This window comes from Jaculus jaculus, chromosome 5 (genome assembly GCF_020740685.1).
Source record: "Jaculus jaculus isolate mJacJac1 chromosome 5, mJacJac1.mat.Y.cur, whole genome shotgun sequence".
Taxonomy (NCBI): domain Eukaryota; kingdom Metazoa; phylum Chordata; class Mammalia; order Rodentia; family Dipodidae; genus Jaculus; species Jaculus jaculus.
The window spans coordinates 32,353,457-32,377,358 of record NC_059106.1 but is presented as its reverse complement, the minus strand read 5'-3'; the positions used below and the strand labels follow the sequence as shown (position 1 = coordinate 32,377,358).

Here is a 23,902-nt window from a genome sequence, read left to right as displayed (position 1 = left end):
GGAGAGGGAGAGACTCATCTGTGGCTCCTAACCTGACAAGATGCTGACATTCCAAATAAGCATCTTGCGGACAAGACAATAGGGAGGTGGGACGGGAGGGGAGGGTAAGGGTGAGTGGGGGACATAACACTGGATGCAAATAGCAATGGTACCATAAAATTCTACATCCTAAAGGACAGACTAAATGATTGAACCTTCATCAGGTCCTTAGAGGGAACACCTGAATCACAGGGCCCTGGAGAGGGTATGATGAAGACTAACCTTAATCTTCTCCTGTTTCTCTCTCTCTTTCTCCCTCTTCTCTCTCTTCTTTCTATCTCCTTTTTTTAATTGTGCAGAATCAGCCAGCATACGGGGTCAACCATTCATACAAAATGGCAACCACGCGAGGAGCACACAGGCTCCTTTTGAGCACAACTAGGGTAATTCCAGGTGGATTAGGTAATCTTTTAAAATGATTGGCTAGGCAAGGAGCAGTTACAGTTGTACATCTCTGATTGGTTGGGCAGAAGGTGTGAAGGGGTTGTGAAAGGCGTGAAAGGGACATGTCTGGGTATGCTTGGATATGTCTCCAGGAACCGACTCAGGCCCCAGAGCCCACCACCTTGGTCATGTTCTTTGTTCATGGTTTTTCCCAGAAGTCTTGTCTGCCTCTCCAGGAAACTGAAACTTAGGCCTAGCTGTAAATTGGAGTAACTTTGATCCTCTCATTCCCCCTTGAGATAGGTTCCATCTCAAATCCTTGAGAGGGGTCTAGGGGTTAATATTGGGACTTTAATATCATAAGCTGAACAGTAGATACGCATTTTTTGACAAACCTTATGAGAGTGTTAAGGATATAGGTCCACACATGAGGGCGAGTAGCAACAGCATCAGGAGCCCTGTCACCACTGAAGTCTATCTCTTTTATACTACCTAACTTTTTCTCCCTTCTTTTCCTTGGTGCTGGCCTGTAACTCCCAGTACCAGCATGTGGTTAATATCCACAATGAGCTATTGATCAGAGAGACCTACAAGGTTTCCTAAAAGTAGACAGATTTCTGTCAGAGTACCTGATGAACCACCAAAGGTTAGTGGTAAGACCCTGCTGCTGAAGACACCACATGCCATTGGTACCAAACATGGGGTGACCTGGCTGGAATCTGGAAAAGAGTCAGTCCCCAGACAGTTAGATCACCTAGTGCCAGAAGGTGCTACATGAGCGACTGGGGGAAAATGACCAACATCTGTCCAAACAACTCATGGTCTAAGCTACCCAGTAGCAAACAAACTGATGTGATGCTCACACAAGTACATTAGTGGCACACAGCCATGGTAGATAACCAGCTGCTCTTGATATGGCTAATTATTCTGCTCAGTAGAACAGAGAATGAGAATGGGTGCACCAGGCCTCTAGCCACTGCAAATGAACTCCAGATGCATGTATCACTATGTACATTTGGCCTACGTGGTACCTGGAGAATTGAACCTGTGTCCTTAGGCTTTGCAGACATGTGCCTTAACCACTAAGCCATCCCTCCAGCCCCAACACAACACAATGGTATCCTTTGACCCAACAAAACCACTCCAAGGAATCAATTTAATATTCAGAAATGTGATAAAGATGTATGTTTAAGGATTTTCATCAAGCCACTAGGTATTGTGTGATAGGATATTATAAAACCATTAAAAATAGAGTTTTGGGGCTGTAGAGATGGCTTAGCAGTTAAGACACTTGCCTGTAAAGCCAAAAAACTCCGGTTCAATTTCTCAGGACCCATGTAAGCCAGATGCACAAGGTGGTACATATGTCTGTAGTTCATTTGCAGTGGCTGGAGCCCCTGGTACACCCATTCTCTCTATCTAAATCTGCCTCTTTCTCTCAAATAAATAAACTTAAAAAACAAAGTTTTTGGATATGATGTTCACAGTGCAATTTTAAAATAAATCTGCATATTTGACCTAAATGGTAGCAATCTATTTTAAATGTATAAACAAGCCAGGCGTGGTGGCGCATGCCTTTAATCCCAGCACTCGGGAGGCAGAGGTAGGAGGATCGCAGTTGAGTTCAAGGCCACCCTGAGACTACATAGTGAATTCCAGGTCAGCCTGAGCCAAAGTGAGACCCTACCTTGAAAAACCAAAAAGAAAAAAAAAAAAGAAAGAAAAACAAAAAGGGCTGGAGAGATGGCTTAGTGGTTAAGTGCTTGCCTGTGAAGCCTAAGGACCCCGGTTCGAGGCTCAGTTCCCCAGGTCCCACGTTAGCCAGATGCACAAGGGGGTGCACACGTCTGGAGTTCGTTTGCAGAGGCTGGAAACCCTGGTGCGCCCATTCTCTCTCTCTCCCTTTATCTGTCTTTCTCGCTGTGTCTGTCACTCTCAAATAAATAAATAAAAAATTTAAAAAATGTATAAATTTTTTTATGTTATATACATATTTCTAGGACAGTATGGGGGAATATGCTTAAAAACAGTAGATACTTAACTTCAAATAAAATAATTTAAGGTGACTCTAAATTTATCGATATTTTCTAGAATTATGGGTTAATATTATAATTAGGAATAAAGTAAATATTTTTAATACAAATAAAGTTACATATTTTAAAATCCCTGTAATCTGGGATTGATTTATTAATTGTAGCATGACAAAATTTAATCGGGATAAACTGAAACTCTTACTGAGTTCTTCCGTTTTCAGAGTTTTGTTTGTTTTTTAATTTTTGAAATAGGGTCTCACTTCATAGCCCAGATTAGCCTTGAATTTGCAGCAATCTTCCTGTTTCAGCCTTCCAAGTGCTGGGATTACAGACAAAAGCCACACCACCTGGTTTTTCAGTTCTGACCAGCAAAATTAATGTAGGAGTGAGGAGATGTGACACTACCCCTGATGTCATGGAGGCAGGTGTAGTGGTGGTGGCCAATGGTGAGTATCTATAGAGATTGACCTCAGGCCTTGTCATCTAAAAATCTTGAATGAAAGAAAGTGATCATTGCTTAATCTCTTCTTCACTAGTGTATATATATATGTGTGTGTGTGTGTGTGTGTGTGTGTGTACATATATATGTATGGCTTAAATTTTATCCTGAATATTATATAAAATATCAAATAGAGAATATGGCAAGGATAGTAATACCAGAAAGAAGAGGCAGGGGGAGAATCAACTATTAAATTTTATTTGAAGATACCAAAGTGATACCTAAAACTCTGTATGCTAATTTATAAAATAAAATAGATATTAAAAATAATATAATTATGAGATATGTAACATGTAAATACACATAAATTTATGCATCTGTATCTAAATCCTAACACTAACCTTAATCTTATATCATATACATTTTCTTATGCTCAAAAGCTATATTTTTGTTATAGGAAAAATGGCTCTTTCTTCTCATGTTTCAGTAAGAATTTAATTTAATTTTTTTTGTTTTTGTTTTTTTGAGGTAGGGTTTCACTCTAGCTCAGGCTCCCCTGGAATTCACTATGTGGTCTCAGCGTGGCCTCAAACTCATGGCGATCCTCCTACCCCTGCCTCCTGAGTGCTGGGATTAAAGGCGTGCACCACCACACCTGGCAAGAATTTAATTGTTTTGAGAGAGCAACTGTAGAGTGTCTTTGGATTAGAGACACCAAGCACAGTTGAGGAAAGTAGCACACAGAAAACAGGGAGATAGGGTCATGGTTTCTGTTCTAAGGGTTAAGGTCTACAACTCCTCACTAGGCACCAGACATTATCCTCCAGACATGAGCTTAGAACACTCCAGGAGTGTGAGCATCTGGACGTTAGCAGAGACCATGACTTACATAAAGACAGTCAAGCCCCACCCCTGAGCTGGACCCGGAGTCAGAAAAGACATACCTCTTCTCTAACCAGGAGAGCAGAGCACTGCAAGGGGACACCCATCATCTTGTGTGGATTCCATGTCACAGAGTTGGCCCTAAAATAAACACATGACATAAGAGGGTGTCCCTGAGATCAACACATCACATGAGAGGGTGGCACCCCATGCCAGGCTCAGATGAATGAGACCTTGTACATGGTACCAGAGCTTTGGTTTATGGGTCCTATTTATCATACTCTGCAATGACATTACATTTACAAAAGTAAATATTTTTTGTTGTCCACAGAGATAGAAAGGTTGGGTATGTGTCTCCATATGGTTTCCTCTTTCCCAAGCTCCTGTGGAAACACATATTCTACCTATTGTAGCCTCTGGACCCCTTAGGGTAACTGGGATCATTGAGTTCAGGCTCCTGTCTTTGGCGACTATAAGCACTATGCAGGTGACAAGGGCACCCCCTGTGCCTCCACTGTCCCAGCTTCTGACCCCATCACAGTGGCCTGGAGCTCAGGGAGACACTGTCTCCCTGCTGAATTGTCTTCTTCTGCCCCTTTTCACCTTCCTATCTGATTTGTGATATGTGATGTATGTACATGTATGAGGAGTCTAAAGGAGAGGAAAACATTGGGTGTTTCCTTTTTATTGCTCATCTGTGTATATTCTTCAGATGGGATCACTGTCTTCCGCAACCCAGAAGTGTTGTCTGTCAGAGAGTCCCAGCAATTCACTGCTCTCCATCTCTCCCCCACTAAATGTGCCAAATGGAACAGCCAAATATGTAACCCCAAAATGAGGGGCCTTCAGTATTCTTCTCTCAGCCGGGGCCCTTTAGCCACTTATGTACCTGAGAGAATCCATCTTGCTGACTTCCTAGCATGATGAACAAGGTCACACCCACTGTGGAGTTATAGACATGTGTGGCTTCAGCTATTAACGTGGGTTCTGGATAGTCAAACTTGGCAGTCTCTGGGTTGAGAAGTCCTCATGCTTAATAAGCGACAAGACACCTCTCCAGCCTCACTTTTGTGTTGTCTACCACTTTCCTACCCATTTCCAAAAGTGCATCTCATCCTCCAACTAGATTTGACTCTCAGGTGGGATGGAGGGTAATGTGAATGCAGGCTCTGCATTATTATGACCCTCAGTGTGGCTGTAAAGCCTTGAGAATGGACCACAACAAAAGACTTTAATAGGTGAGCAGGTGGAAGAGAGGGACCAACGAAGAGCTGGGTTGAAATGCCAGGCTGACTCTGGAGTGGCTGGGCTCCCGCAGCCCTCTCAGTCACACCTGCCCTAGAAATGTTGACAGAATTCGTAAGGAAGAGAGTCTGAGAATTCGGCTGGTTCCCAAAGGGGATGATAGCAGGCAAAGCTCCAGGTGCTTTGTCATTATGAAGTGAGCATGCCATTTAGGAATACCCTGAGGTCACAGTGGGCAAGAATTGACCACGAATTTCCCCTGCTTGTAAAGTGAGTCTTGAACGTTCTCCCAGGGGAAGCACATTTCTTCCCTAAAGCTAAACTCATGTACATTATGCCCCAGCAACCTTCCATTGGTCGTGTGACCTTGCTCATCATGCTAGGAAGTCAGCAAGATGGATTCTCTCAGGTACATAAGTGGCTAAAGGGCCCCGGCTGAGAGAAGAATACTGAAGGCCCCTCATTTTGGGGTTTCATATTTGGCTGTTCCATTTGGCACATTTAGTTATAACACAGTTTTGAGGATTATGGCAATAAGAACATAGAGGACACTATGTTCCAAGATTAACATTCTGAGCTTTGTTCTCAAATAATAGTTTTTAGTACAAAAGCTGTGTGGGTGTTTATTTTTCTGAGGCTCAGGGTAGATAATTTAGTGAGCTTTCAAGTGCGCCTGTGTGGGTGGCCCATGCTTTCAGCACTTGCAGCCGTAGGTGGCATTAAGGTAGAATAAAGGTGCTCCTGTTTGTGCCAGTCCAAAAAGGAAAAACCCACAGAGAAAAGAAGATATTGTGCAGTAGCCACTTATTAATGTTCACAACTTTAGTTCTGTGTGTGTTACCAGGGACCAAATGCAGTCTATGCATGCTAGGCAAACTCTCTACTCCACTGAGCTCATGGAGTTAATTCTTATTTTGATCATCTGAGTATCTTCTAAATTCTACCCCCATCTCTTCCTATTAAGTTAATTATTTCTTTCTTGAATTTCTGGTCTCATTTGGCTCTTTAAGCCGGAATGGGATTAGGCTAAAAGAAGCCCAAGACCATGAGCAGAGACTTAGATCTGGCCAACTTTAGGAGGGAAACACACCTGCCCTCATTTTCCTTCATCTAGGAGGGTTCTGCAGTTATAACATGTATATCTCTGGTGACTTCACCATCAAGCTCAGGGACAGTCATCCCCTGACCCTGGATTTAGTCACTTGTACTTATTCTTCCCTAGCCTCCTTCCTGCTGCTTCACAGGCTACCCTAGGTTCCACTCCAAAAGGCTGTCCTCTCTGTTTACATCTGGGGACTCTGTGTGTGAGCAGGCCGGGGTGTCATAGTGCCTCTGGCTTAGCTGCCCTGCATGGTCATACTTTCTCCTAAGCTTTGGTCCTGGAACAGGAATTGTGCCAAGATGTCTAGGGGCAGAGCCAGGGTGAAGCTTTTCTGGGTAACATCTGGCTACTTGGCAGGCTATGGTGGGCAGTTGGTAGCCTCTGATGAATTTGTTTACTGGGCGGCCTGGAGAGTCATACGTCACCTGCAGAGGACCTGGCTGACTTGCCATGGTGGCTCAGAACCCAAGGCCAAAGCCTCGCTTTATATTCTATACTTCCCCCGTGGGCTTGGATATACTTTCTACTCATCAAATATGAGAGGCATATGTGCTTACAGCTTTTCTCAATGGCATATTGCATGGGCTCTAAATAAAATCTACTTTCTGAATCAATCAGAGCTTTGTCAGGACAAACAGTGGGAATGAAACTATGAGAATCTTACTTTAAATGAACTGGCCATATTAAGTCCCAAACCTATCATTCAACTCTGACAAATTATAAGGTGTTCACATGCTTTGAAAAAATTATTTGCTGGTTTCATTAAAGCTCTGGATATTATCCTTTTAAAGAATATGAAAAAGCTAGAGATCTTTTCCCTAGAAAAAATGTACATTGCCTGCAGGTTTGAAATATTTTGGTGGTTGATCCAAATATCACAGGAATGAATTTCAGAGACAAATGTCCTTGTCTGAGAGTCATTCTCTCTGGGTCACTTGATGTGTCATTTGATTTTTGCAAGTCAAGGGTTTCTAGAAGTGCAGTGTTATTTTATTTAGCTTTTAATACGTTACATTATTGACATGAAAAGTGACTGTACCTCTCCACGCCACTCAGCTTCCACTTGTGTTTCCGGGACATCAGTAATCCTCCACCCCAAGCTGCCTGGAAAAGAAAGTCACCAAAGGAAGAATGTGGCAGTTTTCTATGGCCTAGATTCCTACAGTTTGGTATCTTCCAGACCAATGAGAATGTCACAGTTTGAAGATGATCTTTTTGTTTTGTTTTGTTTTGAGGTAGGGTCTTCCTTTAGTCTAGTCTGACCTGGAATTCACTCTTCAGGCAGGCCTTGAACTCACAGTGATCCTCCTATCTCTGCCGAGTGCTGGGATTAAAGGTGTGTGCCACCATACCAGGCCTGAACATGATCTTCAAGTTAAGTATATTAGCCACTTCCTAATACTAAGCCTTTAAAAGGTAGGGGACCATTTTCAGGCTTTATACTACATTTATATGGGTATAATTATGGAGGCAAAAATGGGGAAATATTTTCTCTACCAGCATGGTATGGAAAAAGAACCTTCTCCAATCCCATTGTCACCACTATTATTCCTATGGAAGCCTCATGTTTCTAGAACAAGAAACCCTATGGGAGCCACAGTTGAAGTAGATAAGATGGGCTGAGAACCACTAAATAGTTTCCAAGTTGAATAGCAGAATTTTTCAAGTCAATAGCATTCAAAGTTCTGGCCCATAACAGCATGAGGATCTTGAACCAGGCTGTACTACAACTCAGGACTTACTTCATAGAGAAAATAGCACAACATAAAAAGTAGCTGAACTAGATGTTGTGCTTAGTTGGTGATGGTCTGCGCTTAGTGACAGATTGTCGCCAATGTCTTATTTCACCTTGCACCACTAGCAAACAATTTGTTCGTGGCAGCTTATCTTTAAACCACACTGAAAAACATATTTAAATCCCTCCAGTTCATTCTTGTGAAAATTATAAGGATTTTCTTCATTTGAAAATAATGGCACACTACCTTTAATTTTTAGTGTGATTAATGCTGGAGTCAAAATGCCTCAAATATACTTCAACTCCTTAGTTGACCAAGCTAAAATATTGGTAAATTTGGTAGACTACATTTCCTGGGAGGTCAGCTTTCTCTTACAAATATATGAACATCTACTTTAAACTTGCATATTTTATCCTATGGATTTCTGTTATAATTCAAATTTTTGATTATCCTTATAAGGAAGATCTGCTTGTGTGTGACTTTGTGTGGTCACATCCTTCCAAGGACATGACAACTCAGTGACCTGAAGACCACGTGCTCAGCTCAAGCACTGGTCAGATAAATCATATTGTCACGTTTGGAAACTTGAGGTATAGCCACTCTCAGGTTGCTTTTAATAAGTATTTCATATCATATGAGTTGTGTGCTAATTTTTTTTTTTTTTTTTTTTTTTTGGTTTTTCAAGGTAGGGTCTCACTCTGGTCCAGGCTGACCTGGAATTAACTCTGTAGTCTCAGGGTGGTCTTGAACTCATGGTGATCCTCCTATCTCTGCCTCCCGAGTGCTGGGATTAAAGGCGTGCGCCACCATGCCTGGCCTAATTTGTTTTTAAAAGGTGAACTACCATTCTAAAAAAAGGTGCTAGAGTTAAAGAGAGAGAGAGAGAATTGAATTTCATGAGCCCTATATGAGAAATGTGCAAGGGTATTTAAAGGCCAATCCTAAGGGATACTTACATCCACATGCATCCAGATCTTATACTTTTTGCAAATGTCAGCAACAGCCAAGAGGGGATCAAATGCTCCATACACAGTGGTTCCAGCTGTGGCGCTCACAAGGAAAGGAACAAATCCCTGAGGGGGGGGGGAACCCAAATAATACAGTTCAAGGCATGCTTAGTATTTCTGTGTTTAATTTTTGAGGCACGGTTTTGCTCTGTAGCTTAAGCTCACCTAGAACTCACTGTGTAGCCCCAGCTGGTCTCAAACACATGACAATCTTCCTGTCTCAGCCTCCCCAGTCATGGGAGTACAGGCATACTCTCTACTCTGCTAGGGTTCAAGGCTTATTTTACAAAGCTCATTACAAACACTGGAAATCTCTTCATTTACCATATACCTGCACTTTCTGAACCATCGGAAAGGTGATCAACGTTGAGATACTGGTCCATACCATAGCTTCCCTCTCTGAATCTGACTTCTCATCCTGTTGCACCTGACAGTTAGCTGCCTTCTGGTGGCAGCATTCAGCTACAGATGCCTGTGACGCCACAGGTTTGCAGTGGTGTCCATAAGCCATTTATATATCCCAGATAAACTCTGGAAATTTCCACTTTGACCAGTTTCTAGTCTTTCTTCTTCATTGCAGGCCCTCAGAATATAATGTCTCCTGAGCATGAACAGGCAAGGGGCAGAGGATGAGGAGGAGCTCTGCCAGCCCATGCTCCTAGCTGGAGTAGCTCAGATACTTTATGTGGAGTCTTAGAGGGGAGGGTTTGCCTCAAGGAAAATTCACTGAAAGCAGCCAATGTAGCTACAAGAAGGTAAGGAATGTCACAGTGGGGGGGGGGGGGGGGCACACGCCTTTAATCCCAGCACTCGGAAGGTAGAGGTAGGAGAATTGCCTGAGTTTGAGGCCAGCCTGAGACTACAGAGTGAATTCCAGATCAGCCTGGCTAGAGTGAAACACTACCTCGAAAAACCAAATACCATCAACCTTAGTCACTCATGACTGTCCTGTTCATTTATAGAGACTGATATTGCAGAGCCTACCTTTAGGTGGCAGCAAAGGTTTAATCTTGTTTATGTTATCAGTACTTCAGGTACAAAAAGGAGATTATAGGGAAAAAAGTATATAATAATAAATAATTCCTCCTAAGATCATAATAACAAAATGAAGATATAGAATTATTGCTAAATCAGGAACCACAGATTATTATTATTATTATTAGTTATGTACATGGTGTGTATACAGCCATGTTGATACCATCCTTAGCTTCCTCTCTGTTCCCCCCCCTCCACAGGGACCCTCCTCATTGGGGAATGTGGGTCGTGCATTGTGGAGTTGGCCATTAGTTATGGGGAAGAGGCAATGTATCTGTGCATAATGTCCCAACATGTGGCTTTAGCAATCTTTCCGCCCTCTCTTCTGTGAATTAAGCCCTGTTGGATTTGTTTTAGGTCTGTTTCAGTGATGGGGATCTTTGGAGCCTCTGCTCCTCTGGATCTCTGGTTTGGTAGGAGTTGCGTGAGGAAGCAAAGATTTTTAATCTACTAAAAGTTCATTGAAAACAAACTGATGCTATTCCCCATCTAGGAACATAAAATAATGCTCCATAGTCTTGGGAGAGTGTTTGATAGTTCATGCTACTTCTAAAAAAGAGTTCTAAGCTGGTTCCTGTAAAATAGGATGCATAGATCATTGGTCACATCTCCATGTGTTTAGGCAGGAAAAGCTTTGAAATACAGTGGTAACTCAGATGCTGTATAGGCATTCTGATGTTTTCCATTGTGAAAATGATTGTCCAGCTGTGAGTATGATTTATGCCAAATCTCAGCACATAAAGACGTAAATGCTTTGGAACCTCCTCTGTACAGTCACCAATTCGGCAACTTAAGAGTTTCTAGAGAAGAGCCTGTATATGCAACTCAGACACATAAATTATGACTATGCAGAATCCCATATTTTCATAAAGGCCGGAAGATTGAGTTTTGGATCTTATTTTAAAAAATAAAACCTAATTGACTTTTTCTGTGATAAAAAATCAAAATATATATTATTATGGGCCAAAGAACCCTACAAAAACTTACTTTCTGTTTGACTTCAATGATTCTTCTTTCAAGATCAGATGGGATCATTTTCCCTCTGTAAGGAAAAATAAATATTCTGTAGGCTTTCTTGAAATATCTTTCTTTGTGGTATTTACAAAGTAAGCAGACTCATGGTGGCAGAATCCAACCTCACACCATTAAACAGTGCTCTGTTAAAACTGCTCCTTGGCTCTTTCCAGGAACAAAGACAAATGACTACATTCCTTCCTGAATGATGCATAACTATTATTTCTTGGCATGTTTTTGAGACTCCTGACCACATTGTACTCTTAATAGAATGGCCCACATTGTCCTTCTACTTTGCACAAAGACTGCTAAAAACGCATCCTCTTAACTTAAAACAGGCCTCATTAAGGAACAAGACATTTGGCAATAGAAATACACAAAATGAACAATAACATAAAAAGACACCCACATTCTCATTCCAAATCTTCCAGAGGATGGAACTACAATTTTACATAGAGAGGAAATATCAAGAAGGAAGAATCCATACTGAAACATTTGGATGAAAATATGATGTTCCAAGTCCTAAAAGTATAAAGCAAGCCAGGAACCCATGGGCTCAAATTTCAGACAGATAGAAAGGCAACAGAGGAAGAGACATTTTTCATTTTCAATATGTCTCTTTCCTAAAGTAAAAACACAGACACTACTTTTCTTAATATTATGACAGTTAGTTGGAAGGACATAAATAAAGTAGTTACAAGGTACTATAGGCAGTGAAATACTCGCTACGGTTGCTAAACTTTTCACATCAGGACGATTGCATTTTATAGATGATTTGGGAAAGTAACAGAGTGATTATTACAGGAAATGGTTGGGATGCTATTGGTTTGTGTCGGTTCCTGTGAGTGTGAATATACAGTGAGAATTCTTCATTCACATATTCTGATATTGTCTTGCCAAGGCTTTTAACACATGGAAATATGTGATTTCATTAAAAACTATATCTTTAACTTTCCTTTATTTTTAAAAAATAATTTGGGCATTATTTTGACAGTGGAAAAGTTACATTTTTGACCACTTTTTTTTTTTTGGTTTTTCGAGGTAGGGTCTCACTCTGGCTCAGGCTGACCTGGAATTCACTATGTAGTCTCAGGTTGACCTCGAACTCTCGGTGATCCTCCTACCTCTGCCTCCCAAGTGCTGGGATTAAAGGCATGCGCCACCACGCCCGGCTTTCGACCACTTTTATTACAGGCTAATCAGAAAGCATGACAAAATACTTGGAATATTATAGTAGACAATAAGCCTCAAAGCATGGAGAACCAGTGATTTAGGTGAGGCTATTTTCTCTTCACATGCAATTACCTGGGCAACAGTAATGGACAAGTTAATAGGGAATGGCTTGTCAGGTTAGAATAGAACAGAGGTCATTTCAGGGATCTTTGTCGAGGAGAGCACATCCTCCAAGTCAAGCACCCCATCTAGGGGGCACTCCTGTGAGACTGAAGGGATGTAAGTAGGTCGTGGGGCTGGAGGAGGAACCCTACAGAGCATGCCACACCTTTTCTCTCCCCACTCTTCATAACTTTGCTGGGAACATCCCTACATGCATTTGAGGTTAAACCTTTCTACCTAGATTAGGGCTCTTAAACACCTTTTACTCATGATCCCTTTTGGCCCATAGAAATTTTTACATGACTCTGAGTACATACATAGCTACATAAAGTAGGTATGAAAACTGAACATTTGCTGAAAACAAATCATCATTAAAAAGGATGAAAGCAAATTTGCATTTTACTGAAATAGATATGTTTGCTTATTTTTACATAAAGATTAAATCTTGGCTGAACATTTGATACTACAGGAGGTAAATGTTCAAAGTTTTTCAGTTACTCAATATTTTGATCATAATTCATTTAATAATTTTTAAATAGACTTGAGTCAGCAGTTTTAAAATCTAAAGATATATTAATTTGGTATTTTCATGCTAAGGAGTCATAATAAAAAAATATTGAAAGTCTTTCTTTTCTGCAATTAAGCCATTATGTTTCCACAAGAACAGAATGTATACATAGAATATAGTTTCAGATCCTTCGCCTATTTTTCAATTGAGTTATTTGGAAGTTTTGCTATAACTTGAGTTCCTTATATATTGTGGTCATTAGCCCCTTTCTGATACTTTGTAGCAAATATTTTCTCCTATCACATAGGTTACCTTTTCATCTTGTTGAATATGTTTATAACTGTAAAAGCTCTTTGGTTTGGTGTCAAATCCAAAAAAATAGGACCAGTGTTATGAAGGTCTCTCTTGTGTTTTCTTCTAAAGTTTTATAGTTTCAGGTCTTATGTGAAATCTTCAGTCCATTTTGAGTTGAATTTATTAATTTAAATAGCAAGTCCTATAATGCCACTGCCACTGCTACCCACACTGATGAGACTTACATGCATTGACGGCTTATTGTATACTTGGCAGAGTTTTATACCCAGTCATTTATGATTTCTACCCCATTTAATCCCCATTAGAAATCTTATGAAGCAAGTAGTTTGCCATTTTATAAATGAGCAAAAAGAAGAACTTCATTCTTAATCTTCCAGCACAGCCAATTAGCACTGAATCTGGTCACATGCTGTTATTCCAACTCCGTATCCCAAGCTTAATTAGCCACATGCAACTGCTTCTTTCTTATCTTCAAAGCAAGTACAGTAATAATTCTCTTTTAATGTTGGCAGAAGGAACAGGGATCCTGTAGTAAGGCCCAGTGTGGCTATTTATTATGGCTGCTATTAACAGTAACAGCATTGATAACAGTAGAACCATTGCTATGAGTGATGATAATATTAGTTGATTGCTATCCAGGAGGATTCATGCATCCTTTCTTTGTATGTGCATGCTGTATTAGTCAGGATTCTTTAGAGGAACAGAACCCATAGAATGAATATGTATTATAAAGGGGATTTATTAAATTGGCATATAGGATATGGTCAGAGGAATCTAGCAATAGCTGTCTGAAGAGTCTGAAAACCTGGTAGCTGCTCAGTCTACAAGGCTGGATATCTTAGCAGTCCCAATCTGGCACTGAAGGCCTGAAGGATTCCTGGAGAGCAGGTATTCAGTCTACACTGGAAGGCTGAAAAATCTGGTTGCCAATGTCCATGAAGGCTAGTAGCAACAGGGTAGAGGCACTCACTGACAAGTAAGGCAGGTAGCCAGGCAGAAGTCCCTGTGTTCAGCTGGAGGGTCTTTCTGTATAGTCCACCCTGGGAGGGTCCCCTTTCTGCAGGAGGGGCTTCCCCCAGCTAATTTCCTCTGGAAACGACCTCACAGACCTGCCCAAGATACTTGTCTCTTACTTGACTCTTTTCTTCCTTTTCTTTCTTTTTCTTTTCTTTTCTTTCTCTTTTCCTTTCCTTTTTTCCTTCTTTCCTTCCTTCCTTCCCCTCTTTTTTTCCCTTTCTCTTTCTTTCTTTCTTTCTTTCTTTCTTTCTTTCTTTCTTTCTTTCTTTCTTTTTCTTTCTTTCTTTCTTTTTCTTTCTTTCCTTCTTTTCTCCTTCCTTTCTCCTTCTCCCTCTTTCTTTCTTCCTTCCTCCCTCCCTCTCTCTCTCTTTTTCTTTCTAAGAAAGAGACAGAGACAGATAAAAGAAGCAGGCAGAGACAGTGAGAATCGGCATACCAGAGCCTCCTGCCATTACAAGACAGCTCCAGACACATGTACCACTTTGTGCATCTGGCTTTACATGGGTACTGGGGAGTCAAACCTAGGCATGCCAGGCTTTGCAAATAAGCACCTTTGACCACTAAGCATTCTTTCAGTCCTCTTACTTGCTTCTTCTTCTTCTTTTTTCCTGAGGTAGGATCTCACTCTAGCCCAGGCTGACCTGGAATTCACTATGGAGTCTCAGGGTGGCCTTGAACTCATGGTAATCCTCCTACCTCTGCCTCCTCAGTGCTGGGATTAAAGGCATGTGCCACCACGCCTGGCTTACTTGCTTCTTAATCTGATCAAATTGGCAACCATCATGCACACTATGAGTACAATCAGGCCTTATTAATTAAAGAAAGGCTAGCACAACCTCTTCAGTTTCTGTAGGCCCATAAGCAAGGTCAACCAGGCCTTGATATGACCATGTAGCAGCCTGTCTAGAGGTATACCCTCTCTACTAGCATCCTGTGTGTGGGAGGATAGTTAGTCCTTTCCTTTGGATCCATGGGAATGCAGGCACGAATCTGAGCCACTATCCATGCAATGTGTCTTTTCCTTTTCATAAAGAGACTGTCCCACTGGTGATTCAAGCTGGCATGTGGCCTTGTATTTTCCCTAGGGAACCTAGTGCCACTATCCAATCCAATAGCACCACATGGCTTTTTAAAAGCTACAGATAACCAAGAATAGCAATGCAAAAGGGCCACACCAAACCCTCAGCCTGGTTCAACAGCCTCCACTTGAGTGGCAGCGCCTTCCTAAGCACAAACAGAAAGCCACATTATAAAGCTCATTTATTTACATATAGCTTGCAGGCTGCTCACTGGATAAATGTTAAATATGTATAGTTATGGTTTAGAAATAGGTAGGCCAGCACTAGAGAGGTCGCTCCATGGTTAAGAGTACTATCTGTGTGAGCATGAGGTCCTGAGGAGGCCTGAGAGACCTCTCAAGCTCGATGTCTAGGATCCACATAACCAGCTGAATGTGGCCATGTGCATCTGTAACCCCAGTTCCACTGGGGAGTAGAGACCCAGGGGGGAAAAGTGGCACAAGCTCCAGGATCAGGATGAGATTTAATTCAAATAAGAATGGATGGAAGAGTGCTAGAACTTGATGCCCAATATTCCAGCTACCACAGGCAAGCACACCCACCACACATGAGTACATGGGGCACTACAGGGCCATACCTCTGGGCATATACTACACACAGCACATCATACACATACAAAAGCAAAAACAGAAAAGAAATAATTGCTAATCCAGACATAGAGAACACAACAGCTGCCATCTAAAGCTTCCCATGAACCAAGAGGTGTTTATCTGGAAAATCTAGGATGGGCCAAACAGCTTCTAATCCTCAAAAGAGCCCGCTGGTCATTGCCCAATGTTGCCTCACCCCACAACATATGGGCAGGCAGAGGATGCATAGTGCTCCATCTGGAGCTCCTTCTGCTTGCTGCCCAACAGCTATGAAGGCTCCAAACCGGGGGTCATAGGAAAAAGAAGCTAGCTAGCATGCTACAGGAGTCTTAAATACAGCCCTGGCTGAATGTCCACCTTTAAAGCAATGCTTCTCACCATGTGCACATGCGTCTACCTGCTCCACAGTCATGTGGGTGCTTGTTAGGAATGCAGATTCCTTTGTATTTCTCTATTTGTTTATTGCTTATTTCCTCTAGTTTTTAAGCTTTTTGAGTTTTAGAGGTAAAGTCTCACTCTAGCCCAGGCTGACCTGAAATTCACTGTGTAGCCTCAGGCTGGCCTTGAACTCATGATGATCCCCCTACCTGTGCCTCCCAAGTGTTGGGATTAAAGGTATGTGCCACTACACGTGGCCAGGAATAAGTTTTTGTTTACCCTGTAAGTTCTCTGCAAATGTTTGTGAAATAAATTAAATCTTCAACTTTATATTGACCCACTGGGTCAAAATTCCTAAGATGGAGGCCAAGAAAATGGGCATTTTAAAATAGTACTTGGGTGATTATTATGCATGCTAAATTTAAAGAATTGGTATCTCAAAGTAATCCAGCAAATTCTAAGATCAAAGATGGAAGGTTTTTGTCTCTACAGCCTCCATATCGTCTATCTGGTCAGATGTGAAGGTAAAGTTTACATCTTAACCTCCTCGGGCATAATTTTTCCTTCTGGTAATGCACCTCCAATAAATGGTTATCTCCTACTTGATGTATACCATGCTGTGAATTCCTTAGTGGAAAAGACACACAGAGATGTGGAAGGGAGAGTTCCAGGACAGACAGGGCCATGCCTATCTCTTTCACTCTGTCAGAAGCCAACTCACAGAATTGATTATTTGACAACCTGCTTTTTCCTCCAGCCAAAGTTCACAGTATGGAAATGAAATGTTTTTGGCCAGGCTAGTGTCATGGCAACTCTGATTAGTGAAAGTTAGACATTATTCTAAGAACATCCAACCCTTCTGAAAAGCTTTCATAAATATTTGGGCCCTTTCAGTTTGTTCTGGAAGCTTTATGTTGTGTTTCCAGTTACAATATTCCTTTCCCCATCAGTGGCTTGTCTTTTACCCCTCAGCCTGCTTCTTATTGTGAATAAATGAGGTGAGGCTATTTTCAGGTCTTGGGTCCATTCCAGGTCTAATATGTCCTAATTTCTTAACTACTCAGTGACACCTGATTATGTTATACTCAAGAAAACAACCTGATGTGATTTGATGAGCAAATAGTGACTATCAGGTTAGTTTGCCCCAAACTCCCCAAGCTTGTGGAAAACTAAAGTCAAGAGTTAGAAAAGAGTTCTTTAAAGAATTCTCCTTTGCGTGTTCCATGTGTATCTGCTAAAATACTACAACAATTTCAATGTGCTTGAAGTACATTAAATTATCTGGTCGGATAGTTTATTAATAACAAGGCTGCAACACTGCCTGATCTAGGACACTTTTTCTCAAACTGTGGGTCATAACCCCATATGGTATAGAGGGTCATGACAAATTTGACAACAGTGAAATGTTTCTGAAGCAAAACTCAATTCAAAATCAAATGTATAAGGCATCTGAGAAGTTTCTGGCAACACTCGCCTGTGTTGTATCCTTCAACTTCACTGCAGCCTGGGTTCTGAACATACAACATGCACTTTGTGCCTGCGTATGCTGTTCCACAGACAACACCAGTGAATACTGCATGGTGTACCTTGGCCAGATTGCAAGGAGGGAGATAGAGAGAGAGGGAGAGAGAGAGAAAGAGAGAGAGAGAGAGAGAGAGAGAGAGAAAGAGAGACAGACAGACAGACAGACAGACAGAGAGGGAGCAAATGGCATGCCAGCGCCTCCAGCAGTTGCAAACGAACTACAGATGGATGCACCACTTTGTGCATATAGATTTATGTGGGCACTGGGGAACTGAACCAGGGTTGTTAGGCTTTGTAGGCAAGTGCTTTAACTTTTGAGCCATCTCTCCCCCTTTTTTAGAGAAGACAGAGAAGGGAGATGACTCAGCAGTTAAAGTCACTTGCTTGTAAAGCATGCCAGCCAGGGCTTAATTCCACAACCACCCACATAAAGCCAGATGGGGATTCATTTGCAGCAACAAGAGACCCTGGTGTGCCCCCAACATACACATGCAAATAAATATTCCTTTAAAAATATTTTATTTTTATTTATTTATTTGAGAGAGGCAAAGAGGCAGAATGGGAGAGAGGGAGAGAGAGAGAGAGAGAATGGGCACACCAGGGCTTCCAGCCACTGCAAATGAACTCCAGATGCATGCGCCACCTTGTGTATCTGGTTCACATGGATCCTGAGGAATTGAACTGAGGTTCTTTGGCTTTGCAGGCAAGCACCTTTACTGCTAAGCCATCTCTCCAGTCCAAACATTCCATTTTTTTTTTTTAGAAAATAAGATGAAGAAATGCTCAGCAGAGGGTGGTGTATATGGCTTAGCAGATAAAACACTTGCCATTCAAGCATGTGGGCTTGAAAGGATCTGATTCACCATGAATTTGACTCCCTACAAGCCATGTAAACACTTGGATGTGGCCATTCATACCAGGACCCACTATCTTGTGGGGAGTAGAGACCACAGAATTGCTGGGGCTTGAGAAAACAGGTGCTTTCGGTTCAGAGAGATTCTATCTCAAAGAAACATATGGATGAGTAAAAAGAGAACACCTAATGTTTTCCTTTGGCTCTGCACTTGTGTGTATGGTATGTGCAGGTCTGCTGTCCACAGAACACCACCACACATACTATGGGCACACATGTGACACACATACACACACACACCCGTAATGGAGGAGTGAGAGGAGGGAAAGAAGACGAAGAAGAGGAGGAAGAGGAAGAAGAAGGAGAAGGAGAAATGCCTAATATTTATGTGCAAAGGTGCTTAACATCATCAATCATCAAGAGCATGCAAACCAAACCATAGGGAGTGATGGATTTACCTGTTAGGATGGTTATTATATATATTAAAAATCAAAGGATAAGTGTGGACGAGTACACGAAAGAAAGGGAACTCTTGCACACTGTTAGTGGATATACACAGCCATTATGGAAAATAGTGAAGTAGTTTCTTAAAACATAAAAATACATATCTGTCATACACTCCAGAAATGCCATTTCTGGGAAGAAAATTCACTATGTCAAATATATAACTGCATTTCCATTTCCATTGCAGCATTGTTAACAACAGTCTCAGTCCCTCTCTCTCTCTCTCTCTCTCCATATATATGTATGTATGTATGTATGTATGTATACCTGAAATTTGGTGAGAGAGCAACTCTTAAGTATTTTGTTCTCTTCTCCCCTAAAAGAGTAACTATATGTAATGATGGGTGTATTTGTTAATCAGCTTTACTGTACTTATCTTTTCACAATGTGTACATTGGGCTGGGAAGAGGGATTCAGTGGTTACAGATGCTTAATTGCAAAGCCCAGGCTCAATTCCTTAATATCTAGGTAAAGTTAGATGCAAAAAGTGATGCATACATCTGGCATTCATTCATTTGCAGTGGCACAAGACCCTGGTGTACACACACACAATAAAAACACACGGTTCACCTTAAATATATACAATTTTGGTTAATTGCATCTTAACATAGGTGACTAGTAAAGAACAATCTTAAAATTTTAACCAGTAAATAAAGAGGTAACTAATAGAAAGCTATAATAATAGTATCTGAAAGCATAAATGAGTAAATTGCCACTATTGTAAGTCTCAGAACATTTAGAAGTCAAGAGGCTCCTTATACCTCAATAATAATCAGAAAAAATTGATAAGATAACTTTTGATAATGAGAACATAAATTTAAATATACGGAAAAAAATTTAACATAAAATTATAAAATCTGAAAAGAGCAGATCCTGCTTAAGGAATACAGAAAGGATTTGGGAAAATAGAGAGCTGCCTCATGTTCTTGGATGAGAAAACTCAACATTGCAAACACACACACAAAATTAATTATCTAAATACAATTCCAGAAGGATACTAGAGTTAGAATCTGGATATATCTGAAGTACAACCTGATGAAAAAGAAAAATGGAAGGTGCAGGGAACAAAGTCTTTTGTATTAAATGGTAGGACATTTTACAAAATGATAGTGATTAGAAATTATGGTAGTATAGCCAGATAGGCACATCAGTGGAACAATACTAAAAGATAAGAAATATCCAACCATGAAATTAATATTTATTAGATTGTTATACAGATTTTTATAAAGCAGTGATTTTTTTTTTATCTGAAATGATGCTAGCATACTTTGGAAAAGTAATTATATTTTTCCTGAACACTAACTATGGATTAAGATAAAGTTTAGGTAGATCTACTACTTAAACAGTAATGGAAAGGCTCTAGAGAAAGCCAGATGAATGTAATATGCTTTAAGAATAAAAAAGACTTGCTAGAGAAGATGCTAACAGATGAAAAGTTGGAGACTGATGATCATCACTCTGACCACAGGAAATGAAACCCTTCTAATACCACAAATGACATAAAAGCCAATAAGACATTTGGGAAAACATTTTCAATATCCATGGCAAAGAGGGTTTTCTTTCTTTCTTCCTTCCTCCCTCCCTCCCTCCCTCCCTCCCTCCCTCCCTCCCTCCCTCCTTCCCTCCCTCTTTCCTTCCTTCCTTCCTTCCTTCCTTCCTTCCTTCCTTCCTTCCTTCCTTCCTTCTTTCTTTCTTTCTTTCTTTCTTTCTTTCTTTCTTTCTTTCTTTCTTTCTTTCTTTCTTTCTTTCTTTCTTTCCTATGAGTAACTGACAAGCATCAAGAACTCAATTTTTCTCATTATCAAAATAGAGATGAAAACCCAATGGATAAAACAAATTTCATCCATCAAAATGACACAGTCACATAAGGCTTGAATTCCTAATGTGAGTGGTGACCAGTGACTAAATGTCCCTCTACACTGCTGGGAACGCAAAGTGGCTGGCCCTTTCTGCATGGCAGCATGACAGCAGAGGTCAAGACCTTCAGCATAGACAGGGCTGAGCTCAGAGAGTCTACGTCTAGCAATTTATTCTACGAAGATAATATAAGGAGAAAGGCGCAAATATAGTTAAAGTGTTGTTTATCATTTTTTTTTTTTTTGAGTCAGGGTTTCACTCTATCTCAGGCTAACCTGGAACTCACTCTGTAGCCCATACTGGCCTCAAACTCATGGTAATCCTCCTGCTCTGCTTCCCAAGTGCTAGAATTAAAGGCACACCACCATGCCTGATTTTATATTAGCATTTTCAATATAATTTAAAGCAATATAAATGTTTAACACAGAATTGTTCACATAAATACTAAACAATAGATTATATACACTGACAATTATATTAGAGGATTTCTAATGTCATAAAATTGTCCATAATACTAGGGTGTATAAAATAGCTTCTTAATAGCAAATACTTATAGCTACTATTATGTTATGATATTAAAAATATACTTTGAGCTATATACACAGAGATTACGACCATTACAGATAAACAAACCGTTCTGAGTTGGAATAATGGGAACGGTGTTCTGAAGACAAGACTCAACCCACTGAATACTGTAGTTCAGCAAAAAAAAAGTGAATATTTTGACCTGAAATGGCCTGAAAGAGAATGCAGAAATTCCATGCTCCCAAGGTCAGCACACTGAGGCTGCTACAGCTGTGTTCCATGGGCACCAGGTTTCATCCTGATCTGACAGCAGATCATGACAGCATGGTCCATGTATACTGGTTTTGGAAGAATGAAAAGTGAAAGATGTAGGGGGTCATGGAGTATTTCACCATGGCTTCAGAGAGATACTGAGGCATAAGTCTGTGAGGCAGTGTTTGAGTCTCTTCAGGAAGGATATAAAGAGCCAATGCTTGAAGCTGTAAGGTGAACTGTATGTTCAATAGAGACTCCGGGATGTTGGAGATACCAGGGCCATGGGATGTAATCTGAATAAAACTGTGGGCTCAGAATGTATATTGCCCAGGTGAGAAACAATGGGCAGCACAGCTGGAGGTGCGGAGCTACGTAAGTCTTTTAGAGACCAGAGGATTTCACCATGGATCACAGATATTGGAAATGGAAGTACAGGATTTGGCATTTGCCTTACTGATTTTTGGTCTTGCTTTGGTTAATTTTTCATTGTGATGCCTCCATTCCTCCCTTTTGGAATGGAAACATTTGTTCCATGCCATTATATGCTGGAAGCAGGTAAGCTGTGTTTTTATTTGATAGGGTTCACAGTTCAGACACTGCCTTCAGTCTCAAATAAGACTTTAGACTTTGAACCATGAACAGTGGTAAACACCAAGGGGACTTTCAATATTGGACTGAATTCATTTGCATTATGAGATGGCCATGGGGCCTATGGGTATCACAGGCAGAGTACTGTGCTTTAATGTAAAACGTCCACCGCAGGCTGACGTGTTTGGACCTTGATCTTGCTCTGCTGGCACTATTCAGGAAGATTGTGGAATAGGAGACAGAGTCCTTGCTGGAGGAAGTGTGTCATTGGGAGACATTTACTGTTCTTTCTCTTTCTGCTTCCTGCTTTGCTGATGTGACAATGTGATGCTATCTTTCCCTCTCTGGCCTGCCATGTCATTCCAGTCATGGTGAACTCTATACAATGTAGAACTGTAAGATGAATTAAACCCCTTTCCTTCCACAAGATACTTATGATTGGGCATATTGTCCCAGTAATGAAAAATAAACTGATTCAGAAAATTGGTACAAAGAAGTGGTGCCATTATCGTGATAAACCTGACCATATGGTTCTTAGTGTTTTGGAACTTGTCTGTGAGAGGAACATGGAAAGATTTGAACTTTGAACTGGAGAAGTCTTCTAATGATGCAGAGCTTAATATGCCATTCTGGTGGGAGCTTGGAAGATCAGAAGGCTGAGAGAAATGTGGACTATGGTTCCACTCATGAAGGCTCAACTCATGAAGTCCCAGAGGGTAAAAGAACTCAGTTAGAAACTAGGCTAGAGGCCATTCATGTGATATTCTGGAAAAGAAACTGGCTGCATTCTTCCCCAGTCTTGAGAACTTGAGTGAGGCTGAATTTAAATATAATGGATTATTGTATTTGGTGGAGGAATTTTAAGGCAAAAAAGCATTAAGTCTGTGGCATGGCTTCTCTTAGCTACTCTGATTCAGAGCTACATGGAAAGAGAACAAAATACAGAGAAAAAAAGACATGGAAACTGTGAATGAAGTTTGGCATAGGAAGAACAGTGAGGAAGTTTAAAATCCTGAGCAGAGACTGTAGCTTGTTAAAGAGATCACCACAGTCAAAGATAAATCTACTGCTCTGCACTGGGACAAAGTCCTTCTAGTGTCTCATTTTGTTTTCAATGAATATGTGATGCTTCTAGAACCATAAAATTTTGTTTGTGTGTTTAAAGGAGGGCTACCTCTTACATAATATTATATGAACCAAATGAAAATTGATTAGAGATCTAAAGGTAAGAACTCAAACCACAATGCCTCAGAAGAACCATAGGGATCTTGGAGTTAGTCATGATTTCTTGGATATTACATCCAAGGCCTAGGAAGCAAAGCATATAAACAAATTAGACTTCATGAAATTAAAACACACTACCACCAAGTAGCCCACAGAATAGGAGAAAATAAAAATTATATCAAGAGTCTATAGAGACTCTGTAAAACAGTATCAAGCCAACCTGATTAAAAAAATAAGTGATGGACTGAAAACAGACATGTTTCTAGTGAAGATGCACAGGTATCCAGTAAGCACATGCCAAGATGGCAAATGTCACTGGTCACTAGGGAGACTCAAATCAAACCTGAAATTAAATTGAGTTTTATAGTGAGATGAATGAAGTAAATAGCCAAAATGAACCACTCCACCCTAAGGAGAAATCCTGAGAAAACAGT

At 40.7% G+C, this 23,902-nt stretch overlaps 1 protein-coding gene across 1 annotated transcript in view; it reads right to left on the bottom strand.

The window, feature by feature from the left end:
• Gad2 (glutamate decarboxylase 2) overlaps positions 1-23,902 on the bottom strand; it is a 75,944-nt gene that overhangs the window by 18,514 nt on the left and 33,528 nt on the right. The window contains exons 9-12 of the mRNA XM_004659761.2: positions 10,890-10,944; positions 8,817-8,933; positions 7,164-7,228; positions 3,840-3,918 (exon numbers count right to left, since the gene is read on the bottom strand). Of these exons, the coding sequence (XP_004659818.1) occupies positions 3,840-3,918; positions 7,164-7,228; positions 8,817-8,933; positions 10,890-10,944 (316 nt within the window). The remainder of the gene's footprint in view (positions 1-3,839; positions 3,919-7,163; positions 7,229-8,816; positions 8,934-10,889; positions 10,945-23,902) is intronic.